Genomic DNA, 15,058 nt, shown 5'->3' on the forward strand with positions numbered 1-15,058 from the left:
GGAATCTGATGACCTAGAAATTAGGGATATTGTGGCTAGTCTAACTAGAAACACTGAAAACTCTAAGTTTGGGGGTGATTATCACTTTCCTAGTGCTTTACCTTTAACTCTCAGAAAGTCTCCTCACATAGGACTTGATATCCATGCCTCAACCATCTTACAAGATTATCTTCATACTAGGTTTCCCGAACCTAATGATGTCATGAAAAAAGTTCAGTCGTTAGAAACCCATCCTCTGGTTGATGTGGTTTGCCCAGGCTATGATCCCCAGATTGATTTTGTTTTCCCACCAAATAGTTTTCTTCCAACTGTGGGAACGTTTAGATTTCAAATGTGTCACTTATTAAGTTCGAAGACTAAGCCTAAGTACTTTAGGAAATTAGAATCGACATATTTGCTTCAGAATGACCACTACTCTGACTGTGGTCAACTATGTAAGTCATACCTAATTGACTTAGAGGATCCTAAATTATTTAGGTTATTTTGTGATTCCAGGTTCTTATCTGAGTTTTTCCAGACTCTAGGACCTAATAATTTGGATCCTACCTATGAGGAAATGCATCCGAGGAAAATAGTCTATTTAGACCCCTTCATAAAACCTGAACCGCAATTAGCGATAGTTATCCAGAAACTAGGTAAGGGAATGCCAGTATTGTACATTTTCTTGGTTTACTGCAGTTTCCTTTTGTCAGCTCTTTTTGGTTTTAAAGACCCACAGTTATTCCGGCTACTGTTATACGGTTCGAGTTGACTAAACCTTTTCTATGTCTGGCTGAAGACTTTAAACTTAGCACTTCTTGGGAGGTAACCCAAACTCATGCAACCAGGTAATATCTTTCCTTAACTCTTTTTCTTCGAATGGTAATAGTTTCTCCTTGTTCATGTTTTTAATTTTATCTTTAGAACATTGAGGACAATGTTAGGTTTAAGTTTGGGGGTATGGGAGAAACTTTTTAGTTGCAATAAATAAACTCCAGAGCCTAGAAATTTATGCCTATTGAGGATTGCACTAACTAATCTAAGTGGATGGAAGCATTTTGATTGTAGGAGTTTGAGGAACCAATCAGATTAGATGGAAACATCTAAAGAGTCTATTCATAAAAGCACAGAGCTCAGGTGTTAGAAATAACATGATAGTTTCACCATATCTCGTTGAGTCCTTTTCACTTCTATTTTTATTTTATTTTGTTTTTAAACTATGTTTCTCTAAGTAATAGGTGGGGCCCACGATTCAAGTTGTTACCAATGCTAGGGTGAATTAGAGTGATTGAGATACCTTCAGCCAAAAAAAAAAAAAAAAAAAAAAAAAAAAAAAAAAAAAAAAAAAAAAAAAAAAAAAAAAAAAAAAAAAAAAAAAAAAAAAAAAAAAAAAAAAAAAAAAAAAAAAAAAAAAAAAAAAAAAAAAAAAAAAATGAAAGAAGAAAGAAATTGAGACCAGACCATTTGACCAAAAGGAATAAATTCAATAAAGTCGACCACTGGTACCCTTGTATATGCCAGTTGTGTTGACCTAGAGTTAGGTTATCGACCACTGGTACCCTTGTATATGCCAATGTGTTGATATTAGTCAGACTAGTATCTCAATCCATTAGGATAGGTTCATTTTGGCGGAGGCCTTCAGACAGATATGGGAAACGTCGTTCACTTAGTAAACATCAAAACCATCTATGTTTTCTATATCCATCTTCTTGATCTATCCATGTGATTAGTTTTGACTCCGAATATGATGTCCATAGTGCAACTATCTGAGTAGAGCTCTGTCACTTTATATGAATTTTAGTATGCTTGAGTGCAAACTCGTGTACAGCAATTGGAATTTCGCATCAGGGTACTTCTTCCTGTAGTCAATAAGTATGCCAACCAAGGAGATTCTTTAGTGCCTTCCAAGGTTCTGCGTAGATAGCTAAGGTCTGGAGTACAGGTTTTATGGGTATATCTCTGGTAAGCCCTCCCGAGACTATAACTCGGCCACTAGGGCCACCTAGGGGTTTAAAGGCTTATTGCATACGCTAAATGCAATCGACGATGCCTGCGACAGTGAGTTAGGATTTTATTTTGTAGTTTTGATTTGCTCGGGACTAGCAAATAATAAGTTTGGGGGTATTTGATAGACGCATTTATGTGTCTAATATAGCTCATTTGTATATATTGTTAGTGCTCAATTTTGTACTTATTTGGTTATTTTATTTATTTGTAGGTGTTTTTAGAAGAATAAGGATTTGCAGCGAAATTGGCTGAAAATGCGGCGTTTGGACCTCCGTTGATAGAGTACCGGAAGCGCCCCAGAAGTGTACCGGAAGTACCCCAGAAATACCCCGGAGGAACCCCGGAAAAAGTGCGGAAAATGCCCCAGAGGACACTTGCTATACGGATCCTTGATTTTGGATAAGGGGTAACCTAATTACTAAGGGGTGACCCATTTCCAGGCAGCTGCTAAAGGGAGACCAGCAACAGATAAGGGGAGGTCAACTTCTCAAATTTAAAAGCAAATTTTGGCGGGAAAATGCATGCATCGTCTGGCAGATTTTGGTTCGATTATTGGAGGAGTTTTAATGCGATTAAACACCGGAAATCAGTTGGGATAATCCTGTTAGACCTAAACAGACCCTATGCAAGTGATTGGGCTGATCGAATTGGGCTGGAATGTCCGTGAGAAGCGATCAAAGTCCAAACAGAATATGTGTTCTCTGTGAAGTTTTCAAATATATTTAGAGATTCTGGGAGAGTTTTACGTTGAAGTAAAGTGTATCTAGTCTTGTTTAAGGATTAGGAGAATTTTGGAGCGTAAGAAATTGCCAGAAGACGCGTACAAAGCAACAGAAAAGAGATTTCTCTCTCAACTGCACGTGAAGAAAAAAGGGAGATAAACTCGGATTTAATCGAGTTATTTGGACCCTATTGGTATATAAAGGCTGGTGGGAAGTGAGAGAAAGTTTTATCAAGAGTTAGGGGTCGATTGGGAGGCCAGCAGAGAGGCGCAGGAGGAGTTGCAGGAATTGTACCTGCTGCTGCTGCTGCTGCCATTAACAAAGCTCGAAGAACACGAAGAACACACCAGCATAGACAGTCGTTTATCAACAGTGTCAACGACTAGCGTCCGAGGGTCTTAAAACAGCAGCGTCAACAGCAGCCGTGAGGTATCGTTTTTACAGCAGTGGTATTCTATCGTTCTTCTCTGGACGCTTAAAGAGGGTCGTAGTTTCACTGTATTATATTTTTCACTCTTTTAATCATATTTTGAGCATCAAGTATGTATTTTAAGAACATGATTATTATGAGTAGCTAAACCCCAATACTGGGATGATGGAGGAAGCTGTTTTTCAGCCATGTGGTTATTTAAATAATTCTTAATTCACTTTTTGCACCGATTTTAATTGATTTATGATTTCAATTAATTACTTGTGATTTTGTTTGATGGAACATGCTTAGTCCTAGGGATTCTTGATGTTCCATGCTTATCATATACAAGTAATATTTTATGGAATCTAATTTGGCAAAGATAGAGTTAATACTTGTTTTATTTTGAGCTATAATCGCCTAGAATTATTTTCTGAGCCACTTGAATATGAAACACATTGGAATCCTGAGTCCTGGTTCCTCTTGATCTTGTGACATATTGTGTATATATTTTTGTTTTAAAAATCTTTTCAAGTCCGAGCATCGAATCCGTATTTACCGCAATCTTAATATTACAACAAAATGGCGCCGCCGACGCGGACTTGTATATAGATTTGTTTTTAGGTTTATTATTTTATTTTATTTTTTTTTTACTATTATTTGTTCCTTTTTACGTTTCTTTTTGTGTCTTTGATTTACAGGTTCGAAGTGGAATACTAAGGACTTGGGAACAAAAAGCTTAAAGCTAAAAGTTAAAAGCTAAAAGAGAAGAAGAAAAAGACATAATTTTTTTTAGGATTTAATTTTTATTATTATTATTTTTTTTTGTATATAGCTTTTATTTATTTATTTTTAGAATTTGTAAATAGGCTTTATTTTTCATAATTTTTGTAATTTTGGACTTTTTATTTGGACTTTATTCTGGACTTTGGACATTATTTTTAAAACCCTACGGAAGGGTTATAAATTAAAAAAAAATTTAAATACAAACTGTTTGCAGGGAAGGACGACGATTACTATATCGTCTCGGCCCCTCGGGTTCGCACACGTCATAGGAGTCGTGGCCCGAGTCGACGACAACGGTTCATCGCCCGTCTGGTACGGGAGGTAAGTCCAATCGAAACACCCGCGAATCTCCTGCAAGCGGGTTACTGTCTTCCTTAAGGTGATAATTGTTTGAGGACGAACCAGACTGTCTTTATTTTCCTAGTAAAGGGCAAGGCCTGGCCTAAACAAGATAAGGACTCGGATTTCATCACCGTTTCCTTCTTGCCCGCCTTAGGAAAACGAAACCAAACGCGAACCTAAGCCTAAAATTTTGAATAGAACGAGACCAATAGGGTAACGAGCTTAATAGGAAACTCGTTCGAAAAATATTGGTTGCTCTTTAAGCACATTTCAAAGTTCATGATGGTTTCTGTGAGTTGAATGCGTGACTGCGCCGCCTTGTGATAGCGGTGAGGCCTTGGGTATCAAAGCTCCACTGAGCTTCCCTCGCCTCGATTCAACTTACATTAGCTCGGATTGATTCCAGAGGGGTGTGCTCAAATTGTAACGAATTCCTTTTCGAAGGAATAGAAGCTGGTCTAGAAAACAATCTAAGTGGAGCCATCATGCTTTTTGTTTGCTAGAAATATTTAGGTTTGTTTTGGTGGAGTCGAGTCGGCCTTGTTTGTGATTGTGTAGATTTCCCCTGCAATTAAGAATGTCGAACTGGTATGATAGAAGCCAATACAATGAATATCGACCTGAATTTGAATATGGACATCATCAGTATTATGACCATAGTGAGAATAGTGGTTGGGGACGCCAACCTTTTTAAGGTTATGGTTCATACCATGGTGATCCCAATTACTATCCGCACGCGCATCAGTCATACGAGCAAGAAGATTATAGTACTAGTTCTTCGTCTCTAGAGGATACAATCAAACTATTGAAAAGTAGTCCTTATTATGATCCTTCAGTTCCTATTCCTTCTCTAGAAGAGACTCTTAGGAATTTAGCTGAGTCATCACGTCAGTTAGCTGAATCGACGTATAAATTAGATGAGGTGAATAACGTAGATATGGACGAAAGAACTGCAACAACAACTGAATCTGTAGAAGATATCCTCAATAGATTAACTCAAAACTTAGATCCTACACTAAGGGAGCTTTCTTTGGAAGAGACCCTTGAGAGGATAGCTGAGTCGACACGTAGACTTGAGTTAGAGACGAACGAAAGTATTGCTCGAAATAACTTGAATTGCCAATATAGTGTATCCAATAATACCCTTGAGAATGAAGATACTTTTTCACATAATCAAGATAACGAGGTTATAATTGGTAACACTACTTATTTAGATAAGGTTCAATCATCTTCGTACTATTATGATGATGAGGATAGTAGTGATGAAGAATCTGAAATATGTAGGCATAGTAATCAGGAATCTAGTAATCCAATTGAGCTTTATAATGATTATATTATTTCTAGTTCAAATCCAAATAATTATTATGATTATTCACCTATTCAAAAGGACAAGGATTTGATTAGGGATTCCACCGTTTTAGACGATGTAGTATGTCCTGTTTACGAATCCGATAAAGGTTTAGAGGAACCGGTTTATCTTGAGACTACTGTTTTCGAGTCGAACGATTTAGAAACTGTAATCGATGATGGTTTCGAGGAACGGTTTTACCCTGAGAATACTGTTTCAGAGTCGTACGATTTAGAAACAATAGTCTTAGATGAACTCGTAGATATTAATGAGGATACACCGCAAGATTACAACTTAGAAGAATCAATTGCCCATTTTCAGGAATCTGATGACCTAGAAATTAGGGAGATTGTGGCTAGTCTAACTAGAAACACTGAAAACTCTAAGTTTGGGGGTGATTATCACTTTCCTAGTGCTTTACCTTTAACTCTCAGAAAGTCGCCTCACATAGGACTTGATATCCATGCCTCAACCATCTTACAAGATTATCTTCATACTAGGTTTCCCGAACCTAACGATGTCATGAAAAAAGTTCAGTCGTTAGAAACCCATCCTCTGGTTGATGTGGTTTGCCCAGGCTATGATCCCCAGATTGACTTTGTTTTCCCACCAAATAGTTTTCTTCCAACTGTGGGAACGTTTAGATTTCAAATGTGTCACTTATTAAGTTCTAAGACTAAGCCTAAGTACTTTAGGAAATTAGAATCGACACATTTGCTTCAGAATGACCACTACTCTGACTGTGGTCAACTATGTAAGTCATACCTAATTGACTTAGAGGATCCTAAATTATTTAGGTTATTTTGTGATTCCAGATTCTTATCTGAGTTTTTCCAGACTCTAGGACCTAATAATTTGAATCCTACCTATGAGGAAATGCATCCGAGGAAAATAGTCTATTTAGACCCCTTCATAGAACCTGAACCTGAACCGCAATTAGCGATAGTTATCCAGAAACTAGGTAAGGGCATGCTAGTCTTGTACATTTTCTTGGTTCACTGCAGTTTCCTTTTGTCAGCTCTTTTTGGTTTTAAAGACCCACAGTTATTCCGGCTATTGTTATACGGTACGAGTTGACTAAACCTTTTCTATGTCTGGCTGAAGACTTTAAACTTAGCACTTCTTGGGAGGTAACCCAAACTCATGCAACCAGGTAATATCTTTCCTTAACTCTTTTTCTTCGAATGGTAATAGTTTCTCCTTGTTCATGTTTTTAATTTTATCTTTAGAACATTGAGGACAATGTTAGGTTTAAGTTTGGGGGTATGGGAGAAACTTTTTTAGTTGCAATAAATAAACTCCAGAGCCTAGAAATTTATGCCTATTGAGGATTGCACTAACTAATCTAAGTGGATGGAAGCATTTTGATTGTAGGAGTTTGAGGAACCAATCTGATTAGATGGAAACATCTAAAGAGTCTATTCATAAAAGCACAGAGCTCAGGTGTTAGAAATAACATGATAGTTTCACCATATCTCGTTGAGTCCTTTTCACTTCTATTTTTATTTTATTTTGTTTTTAAACTATGTTTCTCTAAGTAATAGGTGGGGCCCACGATTCAAGTTGTTACCAATGCTAGGGTGAATTAGAGTGATTGAGATACCTTCAGCCAAAAAAAAAAAAAAAAAAAAAAAAAAAAAAAAAAAAAAAAAAAAAAAAAAAAAAAAAAAAAAAAAAAAAAAAAAAAAAAAAAAAAAAAAAAAAAAAAAAAAAAAAAAAAAAAAAAAAAAAAAAAAAAATGAAAGAAGAAAGAAATTGAGACCAGACCATTTGACCAAAAGGAATAAATTCAATAAAGTCGACCACTGGTACCCTTGTATATGCCAGTTGTGTTGACCTAGAGTTAGGTTATCGACCACTGGTACCCTTGTATATGCCAATGTGTTGATATTAGTCAGACTAGTATCTCAATCCATTAGGATAGGTTCATTTTGGCGGAGGCCTTCAGACAGATATGGGAAACGTCGTTCACTTAGTAAACATCAAAACCATCTATGTTTTCTATATCCATCTTCTTGATCTATCCATGTGATTAGTTTTGACTCCGAATATGATGTCCATAGTGCAACTATCTGAGTAGAGCTCTGTCACTTTATATGAATTTTAGTATGCTTGAGTGCAAACTCGTGTACAGCAATTGGAATTTCGCATCAGGGTACTTCTTCCTGTAGTCAATAAGTATGCCAACCAAGGAGATTCTTTAGTGCCTTCCAAGGTTCTGCGTAGATAGCTAAGGTCTGGAGTACAGGTTTTATGGGTATATCTCTGGTAAGCCCTCCCGAGACTATAACTCGGCCACTAGGGCCACCTAGGGGTTTAAAGGCTTATTGCATACGCTAAATGCAATCGACGATGCCTGCGACAGTGAGTTAGGATTTTATTTTGTAGTTTTGATTTGCTCGGGACTAGCAAATAATAAGTTTGGGGGTATTTGATAGACGCATTTATGTGTCTAATATAGCTCATTTGTATATATTGTTAGTGCTCAATTTTGTACTTATTTGGTTATTTTATTTATTTGTAGGTGTTTTTAGAAGAATAAGGATTTGCAGCGAAATTGGCTGAAAATGCGGCGTTTGGACCTCCGTTGATAGAGTACCGGAAGCGCCCCAGAAGTGTACCGGAAGTACCCCAGAAATACCCCGGAGGAACCCCGGAAAAAGTGCGGAAAATGCCCCAGAGGACACTTGCTATACGGATCCTTGATTTTGGATAAGGGGTAACCTAATTACTAAGGGGTGACCCATTTCCAGGCAGCTGCTAAAGGGAGACCAGCAACAGATAAGGGGAGGTCAACTTCTCAAATTTAAAAGCAAATTTTGGCGGGAAAATGCATGCATCGTCTGGCAGATTTTGGTTCGATTATTGGAGGAGTTTTAATGCGATTAAACACCGGAAATCAGTTGGGATAATCCTGTTAGACCTAAACAGACCCTATGCAAGTGATTGGGCTGATCGAATTGGGCTGGAATGTCCGTGAGAAGCGATCAAAGTCCAAACAGAATATGTGTTCTCTGTGAAGTTTTCAAATATATTTAGAGATTCTGGGAGAGTTTTACGTTGAAGTAAAGTGTATCTAGTCTTGTTTAAGGATTAGGAGAATTTTGGAGCGTAAGAAATTGCCAGAAGACGCGTACAAAGCAACAGAAAAGAGATTTCTCTCTCAACTGCACGTGAAGAAAAAAGGGAGATAAACTCGGATTTAATCGAGTTATTTGGACCCTATTGGTATATAAAGGCTGGTGGGAAGTGAGAGAAAGTTTTATCAAGAGTTAGGGGTCGATTGGGAGGCCAGCAGAGAGGCGCAGGAGGAGTTGCAGGAATTGTACCTGCTGCTGCTGCTGCTGCCATTAACAAAGCTCGAAGAACACGAAGAACACACCAGCATAGACAGTCGTTTATCAACAGTGTCAACGACTAGCGTCCGAGGGTCTTAAAACAGCAGCGTCAACAGCAGCCGTGAGGTATCGTTTTTACAGCAGTGGTATTCTATCGTTCTTCTCTGGACGCTTAAAGAGGGTCGTAGTTTCACTGTATTATATTTTTCACTCTTTTAATCATATTTTGAGCATCAAGTATGTATTTTAAGAACATGATTATTATGAGTAGCTAAACCCCAATACTGGGATGATGGAGGAAGCTGTTTTTCAGCCATGTGGTTATTTAAATAATTCTTAATTCACTTTTTGCACCGATTTTAATTGATTTATGATTTCAATTAATTACTTGTGATTTTGTTTGATGGAACATGCTTAGTCCTAGGGATTCTTGATGTTCCATGCTTATCATATACAAGTAATATTTTATGGAATCTAATTTGGCAAAGATAGAGTTAATACTTGTTTTATTTTGAGCTATAATCGCCTAGAATTATTTTCTGAGCCACTTGAATATGAAACACATTGGAATCCTGAGTCCTGGTTCCTCTTGATCTTGTGACATATTGTGTATATATTTTTGTTTTAAAAATCTTTTCAAGTCCGAGCATCGAATCCGTATTTACCGCAATCTTAATATTACAACATCTTCTAAGCTGCAACTTATGCCATTTTTCGTGTAAAACAGTGTAAATATGTTGGTTATAATCGAACAAGTCGCATAATCATGGTATTTTGTTTTTTCATCTTGTACTGGTTCCTTCTTCGTGTCCTCCCAGGTCTTCTGTTGAAGACATGGGAAGAACATCTTCGAGGATGCTAAATGCAAGGTCTACTACTAAGGTCTGACCCTTCTGTAAGAGTAAATCTGTACATTTGTTGTTCTGATGCGGTTCCTGCAACAAATCTTAGGGTGTTACTGCCCAGGTTGGTGCCACCACTGGCTTCTTGAAGTTTGTCTCTGAGAGTCAGCGTTGTTCAAAGCCTCAGCATATTCTTGCAAACATTACCAATTAAATCTCATCCTTATTATTCTACAAAACTACACACAAAACTGGTTTTATTCAATATCTAATCACTTTGAACAGTACAATGAGGATTAAAAATCAGGTAACTGCTGATTTAGACGATTCAGTGACAAGGTCAGATTCTAAAGTTGTACTTGAGTTGCTAACATTTTTACCCATAGATTCAGGAACTGCTATGTTCATCTGGGACGATTCAGTGACAGGATCAGATTCTGGCGTTCTACTTGAGTCGCAAACATTGTTACCCACAGATTCAGGAACTGCTATGTTCGTTTTGGGAGAATCCGTGGCAGGAACTGATTCTGACATTGTAACTGCAGGTTCAGGAACATGTTCTTCATCTATGTATGCCATGTAACGCTTATAGAATTCTGGATCCAGTTGTTGGAAAGTATCTTCGTTAAGCCATGTATCTTGTTGAATGTATTTCCACTTAACCAGAAATTTGGTGTACGTCCGTCTAGTTGAAGTGACTGTGTCTTTACATAAAACAACTGAAATTCGATCTTTAGCGATTAGTAACCGACTTGGGAGCTTGATAGGAGGAACAATATCACCTGTTTCATGTGACAAGTCTTCCGCACTGAAAATGTTATTGATACGATAATCAGGAGGCAAATGGACTTTATAGTCTTTGTCATCTATCCGCCTCAGAATACGAAATGGTCCAATTCGCTTCATATGTAGCTTTTTTGAAGGGAAGGTCCGAATTTTCAGATATACCATCACCAAATCACCCACTTCGAAAACTCCATTTGTCTTATCAGTATCTGAATTTTCTTTGTAATCAGAAGATGCGACGAGCATGCATTCTTCTTTAGCATGGATGGTTTCACTATGTGTAGATACTGAAGGAGAATTCAATGTCCTCGTTGATGGATTGGGAGCATCTGAACGTGCAATTGGCAGGGGTTGAGAATATGATGTCGTCTTGGTCAGGAGACTAGCAACATTAGTACGTGCAGTAGGCAATCCTCGAGAGTTCGGCACCGCCTTCGCCCGGAGACTAGGAGCATCTATACATGCAGCGGGCCGGGATTGAGGATACGATGTTGTCTTTGTCAAAAGACTAGCAACATTAGTACGTGCAGTAGGCAATCCTCGAGAGTTCGGCACCGCCTTCGCCTGGAGACTAGGAGCATCTATACATGCAGCGGGCCGGGATTGAGGAAATGATGTTGTCTTTGTCAGGAGACTAGCAACATTAGTACGTCCAGTAGGCAATCCTCGAGAGTTCGGTATCGCCTTCGCCTGGAGACTAGGAGCAACTGTACGTGCAGAATATGATGTAGCCTTTGTTGAGGGACTTGAAGCATAACCATGGAAGACGGGAGGATCCTGTCCCTGCACACAATTGACAATCATGTATATTGACTAGACAAACAGAACAGTAAAAACGTGCAACTTGTTCCTGATTTTTCATAGAAATTCTTCAACCTTACTGCTCCTGCTAGGCAGCAATTTTCCCTGTTTTTCATAGAAATCGTAGTCATCTAGCAACATTGTTGTCACTTGATAGCTCTTGAAAATGTCCAGCATCTGTAAGCCTTTCTTCAATCCAATCTGCAAACAGTAATCAAGTTGTTGACAACATATTAATTCAAGTCAAGGATCGCTTCAAGCAATTAAGTTCCTGCTGTATCCAGAACAGGATGCAGGATGCATCCAAGTTGCAGAATTTCTGAAACAGGATGCATCCAAGTTCCTGCTGTATCTTGTTCGTTAAATTCTAGAAATGAGGATCCAGTCTGGAAACTAGGTTGTAGGCCCAAAAGCATGTTATATTAAACAACAAATATTTTTAAATTTTCAGATGTTATTCAAGGGAAAAACAAAAACTGTTTTCGGTTTTAAACAAGACAGTTAGTATTAAAAGGAAAATAACAACAGTTCAAGCTTGAGTACAAGCATCCGAGTTCACTAGGTATTTTTTTGGTGTATATAGAACTCCTCTTTATATACAACCTAGGAAAAGAGTAGATTTTTATCCGTAGGTTTGAATAAAAAGTGGTTCACATCTGTATCACAAGCATACTGCAAAGAGGACCCATTTGACCAATCAAAACAGTGTAACAAGAAGGAGATGAGGGGGGAAAGTACCTCCTGAGTATCCCTACAGTAAGTTACAGGCTTGTTTTCATTGAATTCATTTAAGATGTGTTGAAAATGATGATTCGGGATATCTTTTATTATGCGCCATTCAACAGGGAAGAACCCATTCCACCTTTCTAACTGCCAAAAGTCCATATTCTTATCAAAATCAACTGGTCCAGTCATCTCAGCGAGACCCACAAACTGCCCACTTCCATTCGCCTGATAATAGCCAAAACAAGTCAAAAAAGGAGTAACAAAAAGCTAGGTTGGACTTCATTAGTTTTCAAAAAGCAGATAAGACCGGTTTTAGTAAATTGTTTTTAACCAATAAAAGGGATATAATTGAAGTACACAAAGAAGTATCAAGATACATGCTACAGCCAGGTTTAATAAGCATCAAATAATTTCCAAACAAGAATCTTACTAAAGGTATCAGATGGTTAAAACTAAAACTTACCAAAAAGAAGAGAAAGATCGGACACACTTTGCGCGCCTCACGGGATAATTTATATGCATCATGATAGACTGCATCCAGCTTCTTATTACCATTTTGAGTACTTGCCCAAACACTATATTTAATGCTTTTATGAATGTCTACTTCTTGGAAGGATTTTATGACAAAGAATTTCGCATTCTCATAGTTAGTCACGAAATCTGGAAGATTATAATTGTCTCTTTGGACTCTGTGTCCAGGCAAATCCTTCTTGGCTGGTGAAACTGAATGGTTTTGTTCTCCAACAGACCTAGGACCACGACTTGAGTCACACCAGGTCTTTAACTCCCCAAATCCTTGTCTGCCATCCAAAGCCAAGCCATTTGACTGGTTTCTCAAGGGATGGCTTCCGCCTTTGATGTTCTGAGAAGTTTGATGATCAGCAGGCAGCTGTGGAACAAAAGGATCATACTTGTTAGTGTAAAACATTTAAGATCGTGTTAACCCAAGTTGCATCCAATGGCACAAGTACAATGTAAACAACGCTCCCAAATCAAAGCCGCACGATCCGACAGTAAAATTTGTTCCATATAGGCGGAGGTATACAGACAGAAGCCAACTAATGCCAATTCATTTCAGATATAGGGGATACATATAAGAAAAAGTAAAAAGATATCGGAAAAGAACGAGCCCTATTCCTCGATAGTTCTCTAATTCCTGTTTTCTACTCAATGTGATGACCATCTTATTAGACTAAACACCAGAATGTTATTAAAAAACCAACGGCTCAGCAAAAGCGCCTTAAACTAGAATTTTACAAACAAATGATAAAAAAAGGTATAGCATACACCTGAAATTGACGGTAGTAAGAAGTAGATTCTGCTTAATATGTGGAAACATGTTATGGAAACATGTTACGAATTACATGACAAGATCCTTGGCTCTTAATTTCTCCAATTCTAGATAGCACAACTTGTTGAACCATGTTAACTTTATCCACAATTACACGATAAGTTATAACAGCTTTTCCATTCTTACTAATAACAGGATAGGAACTGCTTGTACAGTCTTAAATCACAGAATATACACAACAGGTAATAGAAGCACAAGCAAGTCAGATTGGAAATTTACTCGAACATGACACAATAGGTATGTGGTATAAACATTAAATAAGTAGTCAGATGAGGAAATACTAATGTGGTACATACCGGCTTAAAGACACTTGTTGAATAAGCTCTTCTCGCGTTTTCTTCCCCTGGATAGATTAGTTAAGAAAGTAAACATTAACCACTTACTAGTTTCGGCAATACAAAATGTAAGTAACAAACTATATGCTAAAACAAATTACCCTAACAGACACAACATTAAATATCAATCTATTGACGAATTAGTGATGAATAATGCTTTTAAGGAAATCTATCCTAAAGTTGAATACGTTTTCACAAATTAGGTAACAACATGACCCTAACTGCATCCATTTTTCAAGCAAATTCATCATAGACAATCAATTACGAAACGAACCATGTAATCAAACAAATTAAGTGGATCTAAAAACAGACAACAATTAAACCCTTCCACTAAGAATTTCACATCCTTACTAGTATAACTACTACTGAACCTAAGATGTGAATAGAGAAATTTAACTTGTCAATTCATACAAAATTGTTTTACAGAGAAAGGGAAGAGATCAAAATCAAGATAAAGTTCATACCTTTCTGAAACCCTTTATCACGATACATGATTTTGATAAACCCCAGACTCCACAATCCACAAAATACTTAGGAATTTCAAGAAACCCAACTGAAATCTGTGAAAAAGATAGAAAATTGTTAAAGACAGACAGTTTCTGTATTTTTAAAAATCAAATCTTTTCGTTTACTGATAATAGAATTTCTTGGTTACAGAATTTAATGCCAATTTTGAGTGATTTGTTTTGAGAAAACATACAAAATTGTTCTTTTCAAAGCAGGAATCCAAGAATTATTGTTTAATCTCTGGTGTTATTTCTGGGTAAAATTATATACCTGACAGCATACCTAACAACTGACTGTACGCCTCACTAGTAGGTCTTATAAACGCATATAGGTACCTAGTAGAAACTCAAAACCCTAATGCCCGCAGCAGTAGGCCAGCCACAAAATCAACTCGGTGTAGTTTTTCTGTTTAAACTTTGGAGCTTTGGGAATGGGGACTCTTGGTCGCCAAGTATTGTCAGTTGTCACCACATCAGCAGCATTAGGGCACCGAGAAAAACTTTACTAAGAGCAAGCATAATGGTGCATGAAATTTGGTTATGTTTCTATCATGGAGAGAATTACAATTAAGAGATCTAGACATTTTGGCAGATACCTTACTAGAAAAAGGAAAAAAGTAAAAAATCCTCGTTATCGAACTCTACACCAACCGTATGCTTCCTCCAATTCTGAAAAAGTTAATAAAAAGTGATAGTATCTATTTTTCCAGAATCAGATGAAATGTTTAATTTATAGAAAATATATTTTTGGGTCCATTTTTACATTTTATAAGGTTTTCT

At 37.3% G+C, this 15,058-nt stretch overlaps 1 protein-coding gene across 2 annotated transcripts; it reads right to left on the minus strand.

The window, feature by feature from the left end:
• Window positions 1-10,013: 10,013 nt before the first annotated feature.
• LOC113306589 lies at window positions 10,014-14,673 on the minus strand. Of its 2 annotated transcripts, none has more exons than XM_026555521.1 (7): window positions 14,550-14,673; window positions 14,237-14,332; window positions 13,734-13,780; window positions 12,550-12,975; window positions 12,099-12,311; window positions 11,436-11,561; window positions 10,014-11,342 (listed from the first exon to the last, which is right to left on the minus strand). In XM_026555521.1, exons 2-7 carry the CDS (start codon window positions 14,262-14,264, stop codon window positions 10,077-10,079), a joined length of 2,106 nt encoding a protein of 701 aa, XP_026411306.1. In that variant the 5' UTR covers window positions 14,265-14,332; window positions 14,550-14,673; the 3' UTR covers window positions 10,014-10,076. The 2 variants fall into 2 exon arrangements, with proteins under 2 accessions (XP_026411306.1, XP_026411305.1); XM_026555520.1 differs by having other exon boundaries at window positions 14,473-14,556.
• Window positions 14,674-15,058: the final 385 nt, after the last annotated feature.

The sequence above is a fragment of the Papaver somniferum genome, chromosome 8 (assembly GCF_003573695.1).
Source record: "Papaver somniferum cultivar HN1 chromosome 8, ASM357369v1, whole genome shotgun sequence".
NCBI classification, from domain to species: Eukaryota; Viridiplantae; Streptophyta; class Magnoliopsida; order Ranunculales; family Papaveraceae; genus Papaver; species Papaver somniferum.

Bases quoted from the DNA above. Each gene is read 5' to 3' on its own strand.
- LOC113306589 (XM_026555521.1), bottom strand. From the start codon at position 14,264: ATGTATCGTGATAAAGGGTTTCAGAAAG. The intron at 13,781-14,236 runs GTATGAACTTTA...TAATCTATCCAG, and splicing joins TGATAAAGGGTTTCAGAAAG to GGGAAGAAAACGCGAGAAGA. The intron at 11,562-12,098 runs GTACTTTCCCCC...TACTGTTTGCAG, and splicing joins ACTGTAGGGATACTCAGGAG to ATTGGATTGAAGAAAGGCTT.